This window comes from Polyodon spathula, chromosome 25 (genome assembly GCF_017654505.1).
Source record: "Polyodon spathula isolate WHYD16114869_AA chromosome 25, ASM1765450v1, whole genome shotgun sequence".
Classification (NCBI taxonomy): Eukaryota; Metazoa; Chordata; class Actinopteri; order Acipenseriformes; family Polyodontidae; genus Polyodon; species Polyodon spathula.
The window spans coordinates 910,027-930,910 of NC_054558.1; the positions used below are offsets into that span (position 1 = coordinate 910,027).

General features: G+C 48.8%; 1 protein-coding gene across 6 annotated transcripts in view; it reads right to left on the reverse strand.

Moving 5' to 3' along the window:
- The window catches only part of LOC121299580 (neuron navigator 1-like), a 73,848-nt gene that overhangs the window by 7,317 nt on the left and 45,647 nt on the right, over positions 1 to 20,884 (reverse strand). For 3 of the 6 annotated variants that reach the window (XM_041227374.1, XM_041227376.1, XM_041227379.1), the window contains 14 exons: positions 14,741 to 14,879; positions 12,975 to 13,275; positions 10,436 to 11,144; positions 9,203 to 9,619; positions 8,343 to 8,384; positions 7,863 to 8,017; positions 5,917 to 6,081; positions 5,373 to 5,425; positions 4,897 to 4,920; positions 4,338 to 4,415; positions 2,865 to 2,873; positions 2,325 to 2,408; positions 1,712 to 1,823; positions 95 to 216 (listed from right to left, as the gene is read on the reverse strand). In XM_041227374.1, the coding sequence (XP_041083308.1) occupies positions 95 to 216; positions 1,712 to 1,823; positions 2,325 to 2,408; positions 2,865 to 2,873; positions 4,338 to 4,415; positions 4,897 to 4,920; positions 5,373 to 5,425; positions 5,917 to 6,081; positions 7,863 to 8,017; positions 8,343 to 8,384; positions 9,203 to 9,619; positions 10,436 to 11,144; positions 12,975 to 13,275; positions 14,741 to 14,879 (2,410 nt within the window). Of the gene's footprint in view, positions 1 to 94; positions 217 to 1,711; positions 1,824 to 2,324; positions 2,409 to 2,864; positions 2,874 to 4,337; positions 4,416 to 4,896; positions 4,921 to 5,372; positions 5,426 to 5,916; positions 6,082 to 7,862; positions 8,018 to 8,342; positions 8,385 to 9,202; positions 9,620 to 10,435; positions 11,145 to 12,974; positions 13,276 to 14,740; positions 14,880 to 17,324; positions 17,651 to 20,884 lie in introns of those variants that run through there. The other 3 variants (XM_041227375.1, XM_041227377.1, XM_041227378.1) reach the window with 2 other exon arrangements.

The following is a 20,884-nucleotide window of genomic DNA, read 5'->3' on the forward strand; positions in this document are numbered from 1 at the left end:
CACACACAGGCAGGGGCAGAGAGAGCGCACTAAAGGAATCCTCCAGAGGAGGGTGGATTTGAAGCTGCTCAAGGTCCCGGGGCTCTACACCTACCCAGCTCTTCTTCTTCTTCTTCTTGGCGTCGCTGTCCTTGCAGCTGCCGATGCTGGAGTGGCTGGTGATGCTGTTGAGGCTGGAGATGCTGTCCGAGGAGTTCTGACGCTTTATCCGCAGCTCTGGGGACCAAACACAGCGGCACAGTTTAAACAACTTTGGGTGTGATGTCAGAGTTACCTTTGGGTGTGATGTCAGAGTTATCTTTGGGTGTGATGTCAGAGTTATCTTTGGGTGTGGTGTCAGAGTTATCTTTGGGTGTGGTGTCAGGGTTATCTTTGGGTGTGATGTCAGAGTTATCTTTGGGTGTGGTGTCAGTGTTGTTGAGAGTTACCTTTGGGTGTGGTGTCAGGGTTATCTTTGGGTGTGATGTCAGAGTTATCTTTGGGTGTGGTGTCAGGGTTGTTGAGAGTTATCTTTGGGTGTGGTGTCAGGGTTGTTCAGAGTTATCTTTGGGTGTGGTGTCAGAGTGGTTCAGGGTTATCTTTGGGTGTGGTGTCAGAGTTATCTTTGGGTGTGGTGTCAGAGTGGTTCAGAGTTATCTTTGGGTGTGGTGTCAGAGTGGTTCAGAGTTATCTTTGGGTGTGGTGTCAGGGTTGTTCAGAGTTATCTTTGGGTGTGGTGTCAGGGTTATCTTTGGTTGATGTCAGAGTTATCTTTGGGTGTGGTGTCAGGGTTGTTGAGAGTTACCTTTGGGTGTGGTGTCAGGGTTATCTTTGGGTGTGGTGTCAGGGTGGTTATCTTTGGGTGTGGTGTCAGAGTGGTTCAGAGTTATCTTTGGGTGTGGTGTCAGAGTGGTTCAGAGTTATCTTTGGGTGTGGTGTCAGAGTGGTTCAGAGTTATCTTTGGGTGTGGTGTCAGAGTGGTTCAGAGTTATCTTTGGGTGTGGTGTCAGAGTGGTTCAGAGTTATCTTTGGGTGTGGTGTCAGAGTTGTTCAGAGTTATCTTTGGGTGTGGTGTCAGAGTGGTTCAGAGTTATCTTTGGGTGTGGTGTCAGAGTGGTTCAGAGTTATCTTTGGGTGTGGTGTCAGAGTGGTTCAGGGTTATCTTTGGGTGTGGTGTCAGGGTGGTTCAGAGTTATCTTTGGGTGTGGTGTCAGAGTGGTTCAGAGTTATCTTTGGGTGTGGTGTCAGAGTGGTTCAGAGTTATCTTTGGGTGTGGTGTCAGGGTTGTTCAGAGTTATCTTTGGGTGTGGTGTCAGGGTTGTTGAGAGTTACCTTTGGGTGTGGTGTCAGAGTGGTTAGGGTTATCTTTGGGTGTGGTGTCAGAGTTATCTTTGGGTGTGGTGTCAGAGTGGTTCAGAGTTATCTTTGGGTGTGGTGTCAGGGTTATCTTTGGGTGTGGTGTCAGAGTGGTTCAGAGTTATCTTTGGGTGTGGTGTCAGGGTTGTTGAGAGTTACCTTTGGGTGTGGTGTCAGGTTATCTTTGGGTGTGGTGTCAGGGTTGTTCAGAGTTATCTTTGGGTGTGGTGTCAGAGTTATCTTTGGGTGTGGTGTCAGGGTGGTTCAGAGTTATCTTTGGGTGTGGTGTCAGGGTTGTTCAGAGTTATCTTTGGGTGTGGTGTCAGAGTGGTTCAGAGTTATCTTTGGGTGTGGTGTCAGGGTTGTTGAGAGTTACCTTTGGGTGTGGTGTCAGGGTTATTGAGAGCCACATGGATCACTGCCTGGGCCTCCACGTTCTTGGTCTTCATCACCTCGATGGTCTCCCGCAAGTCAGATAACTCAGAGTCCTGTGGAAGTAAAGCAGGGTTAGAATACATAGATCCTGACATCACTCCGGAATGAGGGAGCACGTTCTTAACGGAATGTGGAATCTGTTTCAAGTTCTACTCAAAAGTATATTTCAAGTGCATTTTTTTTTTTTTTTTTTTGGAGAATGTCTTCATTCTTTTGGAAAGACTTTACACGGTGTCTTTAATTACTGTATTTACAGAGCAGTGTGCTTTCAAAATTACAGTGTTATTATACATAGTTACAATGCACTTCATGTGGACATCTTTTTACATGATATAACCCTAATCCTAACCTTAAACATAACTAACCCTTCTCTGATACTACTGTGTTCTTTACACAACCTTTTCCCAGCCGTGTTTAAAACAAGCTTCAGATCTGAACACCACCAGATGGCAAATCTTAACACACATCTTTACAATACACTGTCATTAAACAGGACCGTGTTTTTTATTGCACATATTCTGGATAGAGAGCCATGCCCCCCCCCTCTCCCTCACCTTCTGCTCCGAGCAGACAGACAGACTCTGCAGCCGAGACGTCATGTTGACCAGGCTCTGCTCAAATGCTGCCACCAAGTTTGCCTGCAAAGAAAAAAAAAAAAAAAAAAAAAAAAAAAAAAAAAAAAAAATCAAGAAAGCAAGACTCAGTTACAATTCAAACTAAAAACAATTCACATCACAGGGGTCAGACAAAAAAACAAACAAACAAAATCACCTGCACGACACACTTACTGTGCAAACTGACCATCCCTCACAAACAGTTACTGTTAAAAATGGATTCTGGGGTCTATCAAAGCTGCAGCATTCTCAGACATGAAGTATGGTTTTGATAGAAGGTAATTAGGAGGCATATTGGACTGGAGCAGCAGAAACTAAGACAATGATATTCGAAGCATTCAAATTATCACCCTGCCAGCTCAGCAGAATTCGTGGGTAGGAAACTCTTTTTAAAACCTCAGTAAGTGAACCTTCAGCGTGGGTGTTGCATGCGACAATGAGGGGTGGAAATCAGTAAGCAGGATCACAATTTCAACAAACCTGTCCATACTGCCCCACAGAACATCCAATGACAACAGCGAGGCAACAGCAGCAGTCCGAGAGTGTAAGTGATCAACAGTGAGGGAGGGGGGGAGAGAGTCAGGTTAAGAGGCAGTTTAACTTACAAATCACATCATTAGATTCTTGATTAGGTGTCTGGTAAAGAGATCCAGTTCTGATCTGTTCAGGGAGATGGCCAGAGAACAGCCAAGCCCCACTAGCCTCAAAGTGTGAGGTGAGAGAGCACAGGAAAGTGAACCGAGAGTCAGCATGCTGCTGCTGCCCAGGGTGAGCTTCTGGGCTTGAATCTCAACACACGAACCTGCTGTACCCGAGTGAATGGACTGCTGCTGCTGCTACAGCTGCGGGCATTGCTGTGGTCTGCCTCAAGGGTCCACAGTGCGACTGTACTGCCAATTTACAGACAGCGGAAAACAGGTCACAAAAAAGCTAAAAACAGAAAACTCCCTGCGGGACACCTCCCTAAAATCCCTGCCCCTGCGGAACACATCCCTAAACTCCCTGCCCCTGCAGGACACCTCCCTAAACTCCCTCTCCCTGCGGGACACCTCCCTAAACTCCCTCTCCCTGCGGGACACCTCCCTAAACTCCCTCTCCCTGCGGGACACCTCCCTAAACTCCCTGCCCCTGTATAAAACAAAAAATATAAACCATGCACTTCTCAATGTGAGCCTGTTTCAAAGTCACTCTGCAGAGAGAGAGCCATGAAGACAGGAAGGACATGGAGAACACTGCAATGTAAAAGCCCTCCACACAGACGCCCTGTGACAACTTCAATCACAGCTTCCACTGCAGGGGCCGGATGTGTGAATGAATGCCCAGTTCACAGCGTCACATTATCCACGAGCACCCCGCCATGCACGCTATCATGAGCAACTGCGAAACCTGAACGCCTGTCTGAAACAACGTCTGATCTTTCTAACAGAACAAAGTCCTGCATTTCGAAATGTGGATTAAATTAGACCAGTTGAACTGCAATAGCCTGCGAGTGATTCAAACTGGCACAGTGCCAGGGAGAGCGGACTGGTTGTGCCATGGAGCGAGCACCATCGGCGTTGTGTGTGCTGATGCCCCAGGGAGCTGCAATAGGCTGATCCCTGGAGCCAGCACTACACTTCAGCCATCAACACAGTGCCAGTATCATTACCATTACCTGGAGGAAAAGCACTGAAGGCTTGTATATTACAGTGAAGCTTCTTCCTGGTCGCTCCCCACTACCCTTGCATTGTATCTTGTGAAAGCCGAGTCCAACATTAGCATGAAGCAAGCAGCAGGGAGTCTCGTGCAATACGATCGCCTGCTTCTGAAAGGCTTGACTGGGGAACTTGTTCTGGCGCTGAAGCCTAACACCCCCACCTAGTGTCCCCAGCAGAGAACCAAAACACGACATGCAAATGTGAGGAGCTCAGACTGGTTCAGGTTTGTAATTGGAGGATGTGAAGCGGGACTCACGTTTGCAGACAGCTGATTGGTCAGGGAGGCCACCTTCTCCTGGGAAGACTCGAGCTCTCTCCGCAGTTTACGGATTTGCTTTACGGAGAAGAAAAACATTTAAAAAAACAAAACAGAAACAGTACAGGCAAACGTTCTAATATATTAAATAAAAAAAATGATTGGGTCAAAAAAGTACATTAGCTAGTTATTCCCTTCAATATGCATTCCTAGGGTCAGTATTTAAAACAGTTCTTGCATTGCCATTGTGAAATGGTAGAGTGCCAACAAAAAGTGACGAAAGACGCAGAAAATACAGCGTGTACCACAGCTGAATACTGAGATTAATGTCCAAACTGAAACCAAACCGCGAAGCATCACACAAGCGTAGAGGACGCTGCTCGAAACGGAGGTTTTGTTAAACATGCACACATTCACTTGAGCAGTGTGATGATAAGCACAGTGACTATCACACGCTGGTCCCCCAAGCACTGCCATTGTACTCCAGCCCTGTGTACAGATCCAATGGAGATGATACAGCTGCTGGAGCAGCTTTGACAAACATCATGCAGCCTCTTACCTCTCCTTGCATCCTCTCCTCAGCCTGCGAAACCAGAACAGAGAGAAACAGGGCTAAGAGTCTGAGTCGCTGTGACCATGCATCGCTTCAGCAAGCACTATCTAAACACTTCCAATGCAAAGAGCTGCTGTGTGCTACACATGCCAGCTGACATTCACAAAACACTGTGCCGAGCGCTGTCTGTCTGTCTGTCACTAACTCTGACAACTGCTCTTCGTAAAACAGTAGACCCTTGCACGTTAATTCAACCCAAAAACCCATTCATGAAGATAAACACAACAAACTAATGAAAGCTGCTTTGTTTTAAAACATGCAAGGACACTATTTAAAATCAGCACAGATTAAAACAAAGACTTGTGTATAAAACCAGACTGTGGGTCCTTGATTTCAGCCACTCTGCTATTTCGTCATGTACTCGGCTTCACCAGAGGCATGTGGGAGCTGCAGTTAATCAGTGGCAGGCTGTGGGTACTCACCGAGGAGTAGGTGGATGAAGCACTGGATGCCAGGGAGAGCACAGAGCCGTGGACTGTGAGGAGAGACAGAGAGAGAGGAGAGAGGAGAGAGGGGGAGAGAGAGAGGAGAGAGAGAGAGAGAGAGAGAGAGGGAGAGAGGAGAGAGGGGGAGAGAGAGAGAGCGAGAGAGAGAGGTTAATCAAAAGAAACAGGACTAGGATTTCTTATCCAGTTAAATAACTCCACTGAGCACAGAACAGTTTGCTCTTTGAATATTCACACAGGCATATCCAGGTGCCCAGTCAAGGTGTGCTTTACAAGCGGTTTTAGGCTTGGGAACGGACTGACCACTGAAGGTCCCCAAAAAAACATCTCTCCATTAAAACAGTTCAAGAGCTGCACCCCACCACCAACATCACGCAGGCTGCTGGTGAAGACCCCCAGTTTGTATCTCCAGCAGGGAGGCTTTTAAACTGGTGGTGAGTCCAGTCTTTCACAGGGCTGTGCCACTGTTTTGGAAGTATCTGAAAAGCAGTCCATCTGTATCCAGAGGGAGCTCACTCACCGTCGTCCACAGGGTCCCGGAAGGAGCCGGAGCGGGTCATGCCTTTGGGTCGCTCTGCCAGGGAGAGGGTGCTGCCCACCTGAGAGGCCCCTCCGTACAGCTCGAAGGCGGCATCGTGGGCGGGGATGCTGTTGGAGCGAGTGATGCGAGGGGTGCTGGAGCTCACTGCAGAGAGAGAGACACAGACAGACAGACAGACAGAGAGGAGTGTTACTGAACCAGGCACACACAATCACACGCTGCTCTCTCATCACAGTGCTGCACAACGTGAACCAGGCACACACAATCACACGCTGCTCTCTCATCACAGTGCTGCACAACGTGAACCAGGCACACACAATCACACGCTGCTCTCTCATCACAGTGCTGCACAACGTGAACCAGGCACACACAATCACACGCTGCTCTCTCATCACAGTGCTGCACAACGTGAACCAGGCACACACAATCACAGGCACACACAGTGCTGCACAACGCTGCTCTCTCATCACAGTGCTGCACAACGTGAACCAGGCACACACAATCACACGCTGCTCTCTCATCACAGTGCTGCACAACGTGAACCAGGCACACACAATCACACGCTGCTCTCTCATCACAGTGCTGCACAACGTGAACCAGGCACACACAATCACACGCTGCTCTCTCATCACAGTGCTGCACAACGTGAACCAGGCACACTCACAGTGCAAACGTGAACACGCTGCTCTCTCATCACAGTGCTGCACAACGTGAACCAGGCACACACAATCACACGCTGCTCTCTCATCACAGTGCTGCACAACGTGAACCAGGCACACACAATCACACGCTGCTCTCTCATCACAGTGCTGCACAACGTGAACCAGGCACACACAATCACACGCTGCTCTCTCATCACAGTGCTGCACAACGTGAACCAGGCACACACAATCACACACTGCTCTCTCATCACAGTGCTGCACAACGTGAACCAGGCACACACAATCACACGCTGCTCTCTCATCACAGTGCTGCACAATGTGAACCAGGCACACACAATCACACACTGCTCTCTCACTGTATTGCTACATACTGCTCTCTCATTGTAGTGCTACACACTGCTCTCTCATTGTAGTGTTACACACTGCTCTCTCACTGCAGTGCTACACACTGCTCTCTCATTGCAGTGTTGCACGCTGCTCTCTCATTGCAGTGCTGCACGCTGCTCTCTCACTGCAGTGCTACACGCTGCTCTCTCACTGCAGTGCTGCACGCTGCTCTCTCACTGCAGTGCTGCACGCTGCTCTCTCACTGCAGTGCTGCACGCTGCTCTCTCACTGCAGTGCTGCACGCTGCTCTCTCACTGCAGTGCTGCACAGTGTGAATCAAGTCCTGTTCAATATCTCGATTGACACGCACACTAACAGGAAAGATTATCTAGCTGCAGGAACGTCTCCCATCATGACAGACAGACCATGATGAAACTCAGCTTGACGAATCACCGTTGTTGTTGTTGTTCATCATCAAAGTGAATTTCACCATGGCAACCAAGTCCAATTTTTAGCTGGTGCCCGAGGCAATAGGTGATATTTTTTGACATCAATCATAGTCCAGATCCAGCGTGCGAATAATTATGAAAACTAATAAATCATCCAGACAGACGCCTCCTCCCCCGTCTCCAACATGTATATTTAATATTTACATGGCAGACACCTTTATCCAAAGCATGTCAACAGCCTGAAGCTAAAACAATGACTCACCCATTTATTACATCTGAACAGTGGCTCTGTATTTAGAACAGCTTGAAATAATATCAAATAACGAAAAAGCAACAGCAGTGATAAAGACAGCTGCGGGCTGGTCTTGGGCGCACTATTAATTCCCGATGACCTTTGACTTCACATTTGTCCTAAAGACTGAGACAAAGAGCCTGGCTGTCATCTGCAAGCTCGTTTCAACAGCACTGTGACGCCCCTGGGACTGACCGAGGCTGGCGAAGGGCCCCTTGCCTGTGGAGCTCAGGGACACGGAGGAGGGAGACGGCAGCTGGGGTGGGCACTCCATCTCGGGCAGGCCTCCGATGGTGTGGGAGTGCCGGCGCTCTTTAGCGTCCTCTTCAGACTGGTAGGAGCTATAGCGGCTGAGGGGACATGGATTCAGAAATTCATTTCACACACCATCCAGCACCACAATAACACTGCGAGAAAACGCACTGACACTGGAAGAAGCTTCTCTGACAAAGTCTCAGCATCTTCAGGCTACTAGCTGTTGCTCAAAGAGCCATGAGTGTTTATTGTAGTGCATTTAAAACATTGATTTAAGGTACTGTAGCAAACACTTAGAATGAGATTAATTAGGAATCTAGTCTCTCTTGTTGAGTTTCATTTGTGTTTATTAGAAATAACTCTGCACACACCTGGAACTCCGAGAGTGTGAAATGTCTAGAGTGAAACTGAAAGAGTTACCTCAGTCCCTTCTTGGGCAGAGTGTTCCTGTCCCTTTGAGAACTGCAGGACAAACAAAACAAACAATCTCGTGAACACGACACTCACAAGGAACAGACCCTTTAAAAACTCAGCACAGCCGTTCAGCTGCAGCGCGCTGGTCTTAGTGGCACTCTGTTTAGAAAGGATCGCCGCTGTGTGCCACGGTGAAAGCACTGAGTGTTGCTATTCATCATGAAGGAATATACACTGTAGGACCTTCCTTTCACATTCGCCAATTCACAGCTGTAGGAACGAGCTTCACAACCAGGGGTGGTAGTCCTATAATATCATACTCTCAGTCTACAGTGAATACAAAACGTGAATATGTGCTTTTCACTATCGACCTTAAAACCAAACGCAGAAAACTTGAATTCTAACTTAAATTTGACAAAGATTTTTAAATCTGTACAGATCTTTGTGTGCAGTCCTCTTAAAGCGTTGTGTGAATCTATATATTCTATTGGTTGTGTGATTTAAAGCTCTCTCCTGCATATGAATGCCTTTGCAATGACCTTGGCAGTAAGAGAGGCAGGCTGACAGAGGGCTGGACTCGAGGAGACTGATGTGTCCGGGCTGTCAGGCCACTGATGAATTAGACTGTGGACTGAAGGGCGCCGCTGTACTGTTTGAGATGGTGCTGCAAACTGCTCTATAGAAACAGAGAGTATGGACGACCTGAAAGACCCAACGAAGCTCTGAGTTCAAACCGGCTACGCGGAACAGGCTGAGCGCTGATGGGATGATCAGCCTCCTCTCACAGACTTCATTAAAAAAGACAAAAGTGATGACACTCAGGGGAGAGAAACGGAAAGGGCCCAAACCCGACTCTGGGTGCTCACCTTTCAACGAGCGAGGAGCGAACCCCGGGGCTCCAGCCCAGCATGCCCCGCTCCCCCTCCCTCTCTCTGGGCTCAGCCCCGGGGTAGCTAGGGGCCGCTGGCACGCTCATGTGGAGAGGCAGGGACTCCATGCTGCGGTGCAGTCCGGACAGCTTGGGGTAGAGCAGGGGCGAGGAGCCCAGCCCCAGGCCCAGGCCCTGCGCGCTGAAGCAGCTGTTGGAGTTGACATTGAGGATGGGAGCAGGGCTGGGGGTCAGACAGGGGCTGGGGGAGGCCGGCAGGTCCTGGAGCTTGCTGAGGGGGGGAGCCCCAGGGGGGTGGTCTGGGATGCACATGTCCGAGTCCAGGCTGCTGGAGCTCACCTTGTCCAGGTGAGCCAGGCTGGGCGGCTTTCCGAGGGTCTTGGAGCTCAGCACCCTGTGGAGATGGGAAACACGACAGAAATAAGAGGAAGCAGCAAATAAGCAGAAGGAATAACAAAATGGGTCTTTCGTGTAACCTGGAGGTATCAGAAGTATCAGAGGTAACATTGCTAACAGTATTTACACAGTCTTTAAAACCAATGCAGAGTGTAGAACTTAATGGTGGCTTTGCAAGGCACTGCAGCCGCCTTATTCCCTGCTCAGCACCACCCTCTTGTGGTAGAACGCTGTAGTGCAGCAGGAGGAGCAGTGGCTGGGGGTCTCTAGTGGTGCCAGAGAAACCCAGCTGCTGCTCCTCCTACTGCAGTGTTCTACCACAAGAGGGTGGTGCTGAGCAGGGAAGAAGGGTTTTGATGACAGCTGCAGTGCCTTGTATAAAGTCCATTCGGTTTCTATGCGTGTCCCAGTGTTTGTCGGGGCTGAAGGTCGAAGGCACGGGCAGTGTATCCAGATGCAGAGTCGGTGCCTCTCTGAGGAAGCCCTTGAGCAGATCATTTTAAACAGAACTGCACATTTCAGATGAACAAGTCCTTGGGTTCCTAATTCACCATGTTGTAAAGAATTATTTGAGCCACTTAAATATTTTGGATATTTGGAAATTGGGAAGACAGAGAGAGACAGGACAGCGAGAGAGACAGGACAGCGAGAGAGAGCGAGAGAGACAGGGCGGCGAGAGAGAGCGAGAGAGACAGGGCAGCGAGAGAGAGAGAGAGAGAGAAAGAGAGACAGGACAGGACAGCGACAGCGAAAGAGACAGAGACAGGAGAGCGAGAGAGAGAAAGACACACAGAGACAGAGAGGAAGGCAGTACCTGTGCGTGGTGGGTGAGGAGAGCTCAGAGGACTTGGTCCCACTCAGAGGGCGCAGGCCCTGCAGTTTGGAGCCGGGCTCTGGTGCCGGTTTGAGAGGCCCGCACTCAGAGTCTGAAGCCACTGCCTTGGCCTTGGCCTTCTCCTTCTCGCGGTCCGTCTGGTTGACCGGGCCCAGGCTGGCACGGCTGCTGGTCTTGGCAGAGCCGGGCTCCTTGAGACGGGAGAGGCCGGCGCTGGGCTTGGTGCTTAGCAGGCTGGTGTCGATGCTGCTGCTGACGGGGCGAGCGCCGGCCCTGCTCCCCGTGACACTCATGCAGCTGGACTTGGACGGGCGCGGCAGGCTGCGGTACTGAATGTTGTTTCGGGCGTTGGGAGACAAGAACCCCTCGGACACGTCCAGGCTGGTCTTGCGCCCCGCGCCCCCGCTGCTCCCCCCAGCCGCTGGCTTCACGGGGATGCCGGAGGTTTTGGGAGCCTTGCCCACGGTGGCCGAGCCGCTGGACACGGCCGCTCCCCCGGCACTCATGACCGTCGCTGTGCCCGTGCTTTTCTTGTAGCCGAACGAGCCTCCTGCAGAGGGCCGCACGATTCCGGAGGGGGGCTTCCTGGTCTCTCCCCGGTCCTTCCCTGCGTCCGAGCAGGACCTCTGCAGGCTCGTCCCCTTCACTGCCATTTTGACCTTGTCCACCGCCTTCTGGTCACACTTCCCTGCAGGAAAGAAAGAGCAGCACACAGTAATACAGGAGGAGTCTATGCCGCTGTGTTCCCGTCCCTGAAACACACCCACGTTTAGAGATGAAGTACTCGGTTCACGTACTACACACTTGATTTATTAGTTGTTTTCTTTTGTTTTTGTAAATATCAGACTTGTATGTATTTCCTGTAATTCCCCCTGCTGTGTTTTTCCTAACAAGAGGACCTGTATAACCTCCTGGTACCCGTGAATCCATTTCATCGCCTGGGCGCCCTGTTTGCAGCCTCATGTCTGAGGAAGCTGCAGTTCTCACAGACACACCCTCTCCTCGCGTGTAGAAGAAAGCTCTTTTCACAGTCTACGCTCGCACCTGCGTCTTGCTTTTCAATCTTGAAGTGCTAAATTGCGGTGCTGTTTTCATTGACACAAGCCTAAGCCCAGTGTTATAAAGGGTTTCTAAAAGGGATAAAGAGGCCACAGTTTCTACAAAGCCTGCAAAGTGCCAGGCAGCGTGCCAGTCACAGCTCGGTAAGCTGATTCTGCTGGTGGGCATGCAGAGAGAGCTGGAGCCTGTGCAGTATATCCAGGAGCCATCTGTCCAGCTGTTCGAGTCTCGCTGACGTCATTCAAAAGGCCCGTCGAGCTGCTTTTCTTCCGCCCAGCTTCTTTTTTTTTCTCCTGGAATTCCTTGCCTCATATTTTGAGCTGAATGTATTAAGACTGATTTGATTAGGAGTCAGAAATAACAAATTGCAACTGTTTCCATCTTGTAAAAACTCAAAGCCCGTTAAACTCAAAAAAGCGTTTGTTCGAGATTAGTTTTTCAAACTAGATTTGTAACGCCTGACGAAATGGTTCCAGCCAAGAACGAATCATTAAGGAAGGACTTTCAATCTAACATGTTGAAGGATGCCAGCTTCAGCGGACTGAGAAGCACAAAATAAAACCACTTCTTATTATGCAGCAGTTATTTCAAGTCCTGCAGACTTGCTGACAGTGGATTTCAGCAGCCTGCACAGTGGTTTTGAATTACAGTGTGTGGAAAACGTAATGAACGCTTTCTTATCCAAAAACCGCCCGCTTATTTCGTAAGCATTTTTGAGGCATTCCCCCCTCAAGCTGGCTTGGGTCCCAGGACGTTCTCAATTTACACCCCTGGTCTCTGCCCAATAATATTTATAAGTTTCTTGAAACCACTTCGACCTTGTCAACACGTGCTTACAAACAGGTAACAAACTCCACAGATGTCCCGAGTGATTCAAACATCACTAAACACAGGGACGAAGTTTACAAAAGAAAAAAACACACAAAAATGTCACGTTGGCACTCGCTGTCCTTTAACAAAGGACTGCGGATTTCCTGTGACATTTAAAACAGCATTTCCAAGCAAGTGTAAACAGCTTGAGACCTAGAAGAGGAAGCCTGATATAAATAAGGCCCCAAGCACTTCACAGCACTGTCTTTCCTTTGAAGGACAGCAACTCAAAGAAGAACAGTCAAGATGCGGCGTCCATTTCATTACAGCATTTCACAATCCTTGGTCCAGACCTCCGTTACAAAGCAGTCTTTACCTCGCGTCACATGCTGTGCTATTGAAGGTGCAGTGAGATGCTCATTTTAAAAGGTTTCTTTTTTTCATATGGCTTCAATAGAGGTATCAAACCAATCTATTTGAATTTGAACTACAGGCAGCCAGCACAGACCAAGCATTATTGACCCATGAAATGCAGCGAGCCAGCAGGACTGCTCCTCGCCTCCCATAACCACCCTGTTTGCTGCCGTCACTCTGAACCCCTGAACCTGTGCCCGAGCGCGCAGCTGCAGTACCGCTCCCAGGCTCTTACCGGCCACTCGGAGGGTGCTCTGGGAGGCGTGTGTGATGGGGGAGGTGACCCCGATGGGGGTGTTCTTGCCCTTCTTGAGGGCGCTGGGCTGGCACAGGCTGGTGGGCTTCTTCAACTCTGGCTTGGCCGCCTCCTCGCTCCCGGCTTCGGGCCGCACCTTCCTCCAGCGGCTGGGCGTCTCTGCCTTCAGGCTGCCCGTGTCGTAGCCCTCGCCGTCGGCTTTGCAGTGCCCTTTGCCCTCCTCGCTGTACCAGGAGAGCCCGCTTTCCACCAGCGAGCGCTTCTCTGCGTCCGTGCGCAGCTGAGAGAGAGAGAGAGAGAGAGAGAGAGAGAGAGAGAGAGAGAGGAGAAGCTGGGGTATTTTATACATACGTTTCACAGAGAAAATATCATGCATAAATTGTAATCTGTGTTAATGTGTAGTTTTATGTTAGACTAATTACTGATCAATGTTACAATGTGCTTAATGCCGTAGAAAAACGTAGAAAATTTAATTGTACAGGGTAACATTTACTTCTCACATTGTAATGATGTGCAAGCACACCTGTATTTACTAAGTAACTATGATGTAAAAGAATTGTAATAAGATATACTTTATGTAAAGTGTCTCACAGTCCTTGAATTGCCTGGAACTGAAGTGTGGTTCCCACTGCCAGGGTTACGCTGACAACCTGAATAACAGGTTGGATTGGATGCACTGTAACTCTCACCACTTCATTGTTACAGCCTGTTCAAGAATCAAGAATAAAGCGCTTGTATGTAAATGCATTCAAGTGTGAGTCTCCCAGCTCTGTCACACAATAATCTCTCCGTGCACCAGACTCTGTCCAACGCTGCGTCTCCACCTGCACCTCAAAACTCAAGAGCCTATTCCTGCAGTCTACAATCCAGCCTGAAACCAGCCAAGGGGATGGGCAAATCCCACAGCCCTTTACTGTGTTACAGGAAACGCAAGCCCACAGTGTTTCCTATAAGAGCAGCGTGGAACACTCACGTCCTGCAGGTCTCAGGTGGAATGAATTCCAATAGATCACATCAATCACAGCTATTCCATTGGAACGTGCACGGGTTACAGAACATGCTGAACGCTCCGCAAGAGGAAGCTAGAACTGCTACTGAGGTTGTAGGAGGAACAGCCAGCTCGGAGGAAGACGAGCAGGAATCCATATCTTCAAACCCTCGATCACTAACGCTTGGGTACTGGAAGACAAGCGAGAATCCATATCTTCAAACCCTCGATCACTAACGCTTGGGTACTGGAAGACAAGCGGGAATCCATATCTTCAAACCCTCGATCACTAACGCTTGGGTACTGGAAGACAAGCAGGAATCCATATCTTCAAACCCTCGATCACTAACGCTTGGGTACTGGAAGACAAGCAGGAATCCATATCTTCAAACCCTCGATCACCAACGCTTGGGTACTGGAAGACAAGCGAGAATCCATATCTTCAAACCCTCGATCACTAACGCTTGGGTACTGGAAGACAAGCAGGAATCCATATCTTCAAACCCTCGATCACTAACGCTTGGGTATTGGAAAACAAGCAGGAATCCATATCTTCAAACCCTCGATCACCAACGCTTGGGTATTGGAAGACAAGCAGGAATCCATATCTTCAAACCCTCGATCACTAACGCTTGGGTACTGGAAGACAAGCAGGAATCTATATCTTCAAACCCTCGATCACTAACGCTTGGGTATTGGAAGACAAGCAAGAATCCATACCTTTTTAGATTCAAGTAAGAATAAACCGAGTTCTCACCACGATGGCAGAGTTGTGGTGCGAGCCGGTGGGCGTGGTGGGCAAGGAGTTGAGCGAGGAGCTGGCGTTGAACTCTTCAGAGCTGAGATTGTCCGAGGCGTCGCTGAGACCACTGCTGATAGAGCTGCTCTCATCCCAGCTAAAACAGGACAGACAGAGAGAGGAGAAAGAGGGTCAGGCTTTCACAAGACAGAGCGAGGGGTCAACCAGCCCCACAGCCCTTTCACCACCACACAGGTACGAGAGGACACGCTCATTCCTAACTCGGAACAGCGCTGAGGGACAAAAAAACAATGAAGCTGGCATATGTTAGGGAAGCAGAAGAAAGCAGCAAATGAAAAATAAATGATTTATCAAAACCAAAACTGACACGCAGCCTGAAATCAAACTACAGTAAAAAAAAATAATAAAATCATTCAACCGTAGAAGTGCAATAAATACTACCCCTCAGGATCAAGCACAAGACAGGCCTAACAGGAGGATGCACTGATCAGCCAGGCTCTTCACAGAAAACTGGGTCATTCTAATATACCCCAGTGTAGCTGCACAACTCCGAGGAGGCAAGGAAGCCGTTCCACAGACCTTGCTAGAATACTGATAACCTGGGAAAACAGCTGGTACAATTTTAAATGACTGAATATTAATAGAGGTCTTTACTCTACCTATGATTCTCTCTCTAATAAACTATCTATTTTCATCTGAATTCCACATTTGCCAGTCCCTGCAGAGCGATTAAACTCCTTGCGAAGACACTGCTGTACTTTTTAATGAGACTGAACTATCAATTAGAATACAGCAAAGCAGGGGGAGAAGCAGCTCTAGGTTCCTTTCTGCTGTATCAGATACAGAGCATCTGCACCTCCACTGCCGGTTGCTAAGCGTTTGATCCGACCGTAAACATTTCCTTAGCCACTCAAATGAAACACAGCCGCGCTGCCAGAGAGCTTAGACCACAAATAAAAGCGGTTCCAGCGAACAGAATTCGCTTCCATGCTCCATGTGCAGCACAGCAAGAAGCTACAGCAGACACCTCCTGCATATTTATTAAAGGGATCTGCTCCTGTGTTAGGGTCATGCTAGTCTTTGCACTTCCTTGGTTTTTCCCCCCCTTTAATGGCGTGTCATGCCTTTAGCCAACCAGCAGCTTCACCGATTCTGCCGAAATGGTCTACCTGGAGTTGCAGTTTCACACATGCACGCGCACACGCACTCGCACGCACGTTTATCTAACCATTGAAATAGAATTGGTGTTTTTCCCCCACTGAGATTTCTGTATGCTTCAGTGTCACTCTGGTCTAGTTTGGGGTGGGAACACATCGATGCTAATTCAACGTGGCATCTCTGTTAGGCTTCCTCAAGCAAAATGCTCTCACATTTGAGACGTTACCCACAGGCAGACACAAGGAGCGCAAAGTGCATTGAATCAGGGCGGCGTACGTTTTTCAAATCTCGATTTGAACTCCTGAGCCGGATTTCTTGGGGAACCCTGTTTTACACGCTTGAGGCACGGTATTTAAAAAGGATCCGTTTGAAGGCGGCCGAGATTGAGTTGCGTTTCTCTGCAATCAGGAGTCCCCTTGAAAGAGAGGCTGGCAGGGTTCAAAGACATCTGAGGGGAGCTTCCTTCCTTTCTTTTCCAGCTTCACAGCCAGACTGCTTTGATGTGTGGAGAGCAGAGCTGAGCTCCGGGACAGCGAGGCAGGATCTGTCAGAGTGTGTCAGAGTCTCCCAGCGAAGTGCACGCTAAATTAAAACATCCCAAATACACACATGCATTCACTCAAGCCAAGACCATACTCCTCTCCCCTCTTACACGTTATCCCCCCAGAACTAGGGAATTTCAGTTACAAATTCACCAGGTTCTTCTTTTCTTTAATCCCATCTAAAACAGGGAAGACAATGTATTTTTATACAAGGCAGTTTATCTGATCATAAAATGCAATGTGAAAGAGCTGCAGTGGGCTGGACTTCAATTCCAGGCAGTTCACACATTAACCACGCAGGGTGTCTGGCAGGCAGAGTTACTCTAATAAAAAGGGCAAAGGTCCACATTCTGAATGAACACGCCGGTGTTCTAGAACGCGCAGACACTCCATCGCTCCGGGCTGATGCGAGCGGCTTTCACAATTAGGAAGCCTCATTAAATGATATGCCATTAACACTTCCAGTCCTAGGCACAGACCCTAACTACAGCACATTCAATACGGATTTTATTAATAGGCTGAAGCCTGCTTTTGCATTCCTCTTAGACGGAAACAGAAATAGTCTGTTCTTAATTTTTAATAAAGCAGCCTGTTATTCTGGACACCCAGAGCTTCATGTAACAATGCTATTGAGCCTAAATGTACACTTATTATGACAAAGCACGCCCCGGGCCAGCTAATAAATACCCGATTACACTGTGGTTTGATGAAAAATGAGCCGATTCTCCTAAATGAGGAACGAATGTCTAGTCACACAAACAGGTCTGAACACAGACTGGACAGAGATTCGCACATTATAAATATTTACACAGAGCTTATACATATATCTTATACAACAAGTGCCCAGAACCTCACACTACCTGAGAATGGAAAGCGCTTACCTTGATCCAGAGAAACACATGCATGTGGAATGCTGGGAGTTTTCACTGCTAACAGGTGCAGTGCCACGTGTACAATAAAAACACAAACACATTCAAGAAAGTGCTCGCTTTCTCCAGCCACGATGAATACATACGTCTCCCTGGAAAGGTTACCCGTCTGTTAAAAAACTCGGTGTGACGTTCGGATTTAAACCTGCTTCTCTGTCTACGTGGGTTACAGAACCTGCATTGCATCAAACAGATCTTGGCGTGCGTCTTTATGCCGGGAGTAAACCATTCCACTGTGCTGGAAGCAGACCTGCTCTGGGAATCTCTAGGGCGATTTGTCAAGTATTTTACTGAACCAGCAGCATCAACATGACCAGACAGGAACACTCCAAACATGACATCTTCTTGTTGAATCCCGAACACACACGCTTGCTACAACACAAGCCCTTCATGACGATTATGAACACACATCAATAACACATTCAGAGGTCTGGTGGGTGTGGTTATTTGGTCAATGTGAGTAACTCGGCGAACGACTCTTTACACAAGAGATTCATGTTGGAAACGATGACCTCATGCTAAATCACCCACCACGACTGAAAAATAAAACCGATCGTTTCAGAGGGACAGACGTGGTGCAGCCGTGGAACTCAATGTCATTAAAATGAAGTCAGCTTCGAGTTTAAAATGACCCGAAACGAAAGGAAGCTACTTCACACCACGCACACTGTGTACTGCGCTTAACAAAAAGTGTCATTAACCAAAGAGTTGAAAAAGAAATAAAACTAAAATACAGCAATACAGCGACACTGTGATCCTGCTCAGCCTCTCATCAAACACAGTTACATACATAGGATATGGATTCCTGCTTCTACACTGCGGGACTTCGACACAAAGCGAGCAACACCTGCAACAGCACTTCAGTGTTAATGAACAGTGACTGACTGGATCCTCTGATCGGATCCACACTGTGTAAGGAGAGGAAGATCCTCCCTGATCAGATCCACACTGTGTAAGGAGAGTGGGATCCTCTCTGATTGGACCCATATTATAAGGAGAGGCGGATCCTCTCTGATTGGACCCCTATTATAAGGACAAGCGAATCCTCTCTGATAGGACCCCTATTATGAGAGGCGGATCCTCTCTGATTGGACCCCTATTATAAGGACAAGCGAATCCTCTCTGATTGGTCCCCTATTATAATGAGAGGCGGATCCTCTCTGATTGGACCCCTATTATAAGGACAAGCGAATCCTCTCTGATTGGACCCCTATTATAATGAGAGGCGGATCCTCTCTGATTGGACCCCTGTTATAAGGACAGGCGGATCCTCTCTGATTGGACCCCTATTATAAGGAGAGGTGTTTGTCATTTTGTATCTGTTCCCCTGTGTATACTTGTCTTGGGCATTACTTCTAATCCTATTATTCACCTCCCACGGGATGCCGAAAACCATCTTCCCTATGCCAAGGGGCCGTGGTTACCGTGAGAACAGGGCAGTTCCTAGCCCAGGCCCACATGACTGCATCACCAGGGGGGGGGGGGGGTTGGAACTGTGCACTAAACATAATAGCTGTATTCTTCCCTGCTCTGGCGTCCTCATAATCAAAGCTAATGTGTGGCTTGCTGAGTACACTTAATCTTTAAATGGAGACTCGAGTCTTCAGGCTCCGCTTACAACAACTGCAGTGTTGGCAGTGCCTGGCCTGTGCACTCCCAGCACAAGAGGCAGACTGTAAAGGATGAGATTGCTGTGTGTTGGGAGGGCTTTAGGAGAGATGCTGGAGCAACGCGGCAGTGCTGGGCCACTGCAGCCTTTTCATATTGGAAAGAGAGAACTGGATCAGGCCAATTACAAAAGTGCCCCCTTACACATATTATTTTTATTAACCCTGTAGAGTTAGTCCCCGAAAATGAACATCCATTTCTATACCCTCTAGTGTCATTTATAATGCATTTCCTAAGACTTTGAAAAACCTCAGAATGGTTTAACCACAATGAAACGGCCCTCTGCGCCACACTGCTGCGGCACCCATCCGAGTCTCCCACCCTTCACACTCATAACGACTGAGACCTCTGCAGCTTGAACACAAAACCATCACGACTGTACTGAGACTGGAGGGACAAGCGAAGGACAGTTACAATCACCCAAAGGGACATTCCGCATCGGGAACACACACACACACACACTGAGACACACACACACACTCACTGAGACAGACACACACACACACACACACTGAGACACACACACACACACACACACACACACACACACACACAGACACACACACACACACACACACACTCACTGAGACACACACACACACACACACACAGACACACACACACACGTCTGACACACTCACTGTTCACTGTGTGACGACTGTGTGTCCCTGTGGTGTGTGTGTGACACTGAGACACACACACACACACTCACACACACTCACTGACACACACACACACACACACACACTGAGACACACACACACACTCACTGACACACACACACACACACACACACACACACACACACTCACACTACAGAGACACACAGACACACACACTGAGACAGACAGTGTGTGCTGACTCTGTGTGTCTGTCGGTGTGTGGGTGGGACGCTGGACCTCGTATGTGAGTGTTGTGTGTGTGTGTGAGGTGAGTGAATCACTGTCTGTATCTCTGCGTGCTGTGTGTGTGAGTGGTGAGTGCTCACACACTGAGACACACACACTCACTGACACACACACACACCACACACACACACTCACTGAGACAGACAGACACACACACACACCTGAGACACACACTCACCGAGACAGACACACACACACACACAATGCAGAGAACAGCTCTGTAATAACCATAACAAGAGTTGAGTCTCCTCTTTGTGATAATAAAATGCAGAGTCTTTTATGAAGAAATGCAGCAGCGCAGGTTTAACGCGATACCCTAGAATACTGAAAACCACGTGCAGCCGGGCGAGCCACACCCAGCTTCCTTCGACCACCAAAGACTCACAACAGCACCCTGCAGGAGCTCACACAACATGGCAACCTAGCACTGGGGCTCACAGGAGCCCAAGGAAAACAAGCTATATACCTGCAACCAAAAACAGCTACGAGAGAGTCAAAGCAACACCACCAAGGCATCTGAGGAGGACAGATGGACCAGAGAACGGATAACAGACGGGGCAGATTGGCAACAGAAAGACAGACAAAGCACAGGCATGAAATGAAGGGAGCAGAACCAAAACACAACACGAGGACAAAGAGCTCCAGCCTTAAAAACGCCTTTCCACTCCCTGGACAGACACGGACACAGCAACGAGGACGACGGGAAGAACAAAGCCCAACACACCAGTAGAGACATTCCTGATTTGTCGCAGGGGGTGGTGGTTATCTTTTCCAAACAGGGCTTGGGGATTCACAGCACACACAATACCCTGGGTTTGGAGCGGTGCTCACAGACACAGCGTTTCCAGATACAGCTTGAGTGACCGTGCTGGGGAGGGGTTTAGCAGCATCGGTGGTCTGGGCAGCGGTTTCCAGTGCTTAAAGCTGCCCAGCAGA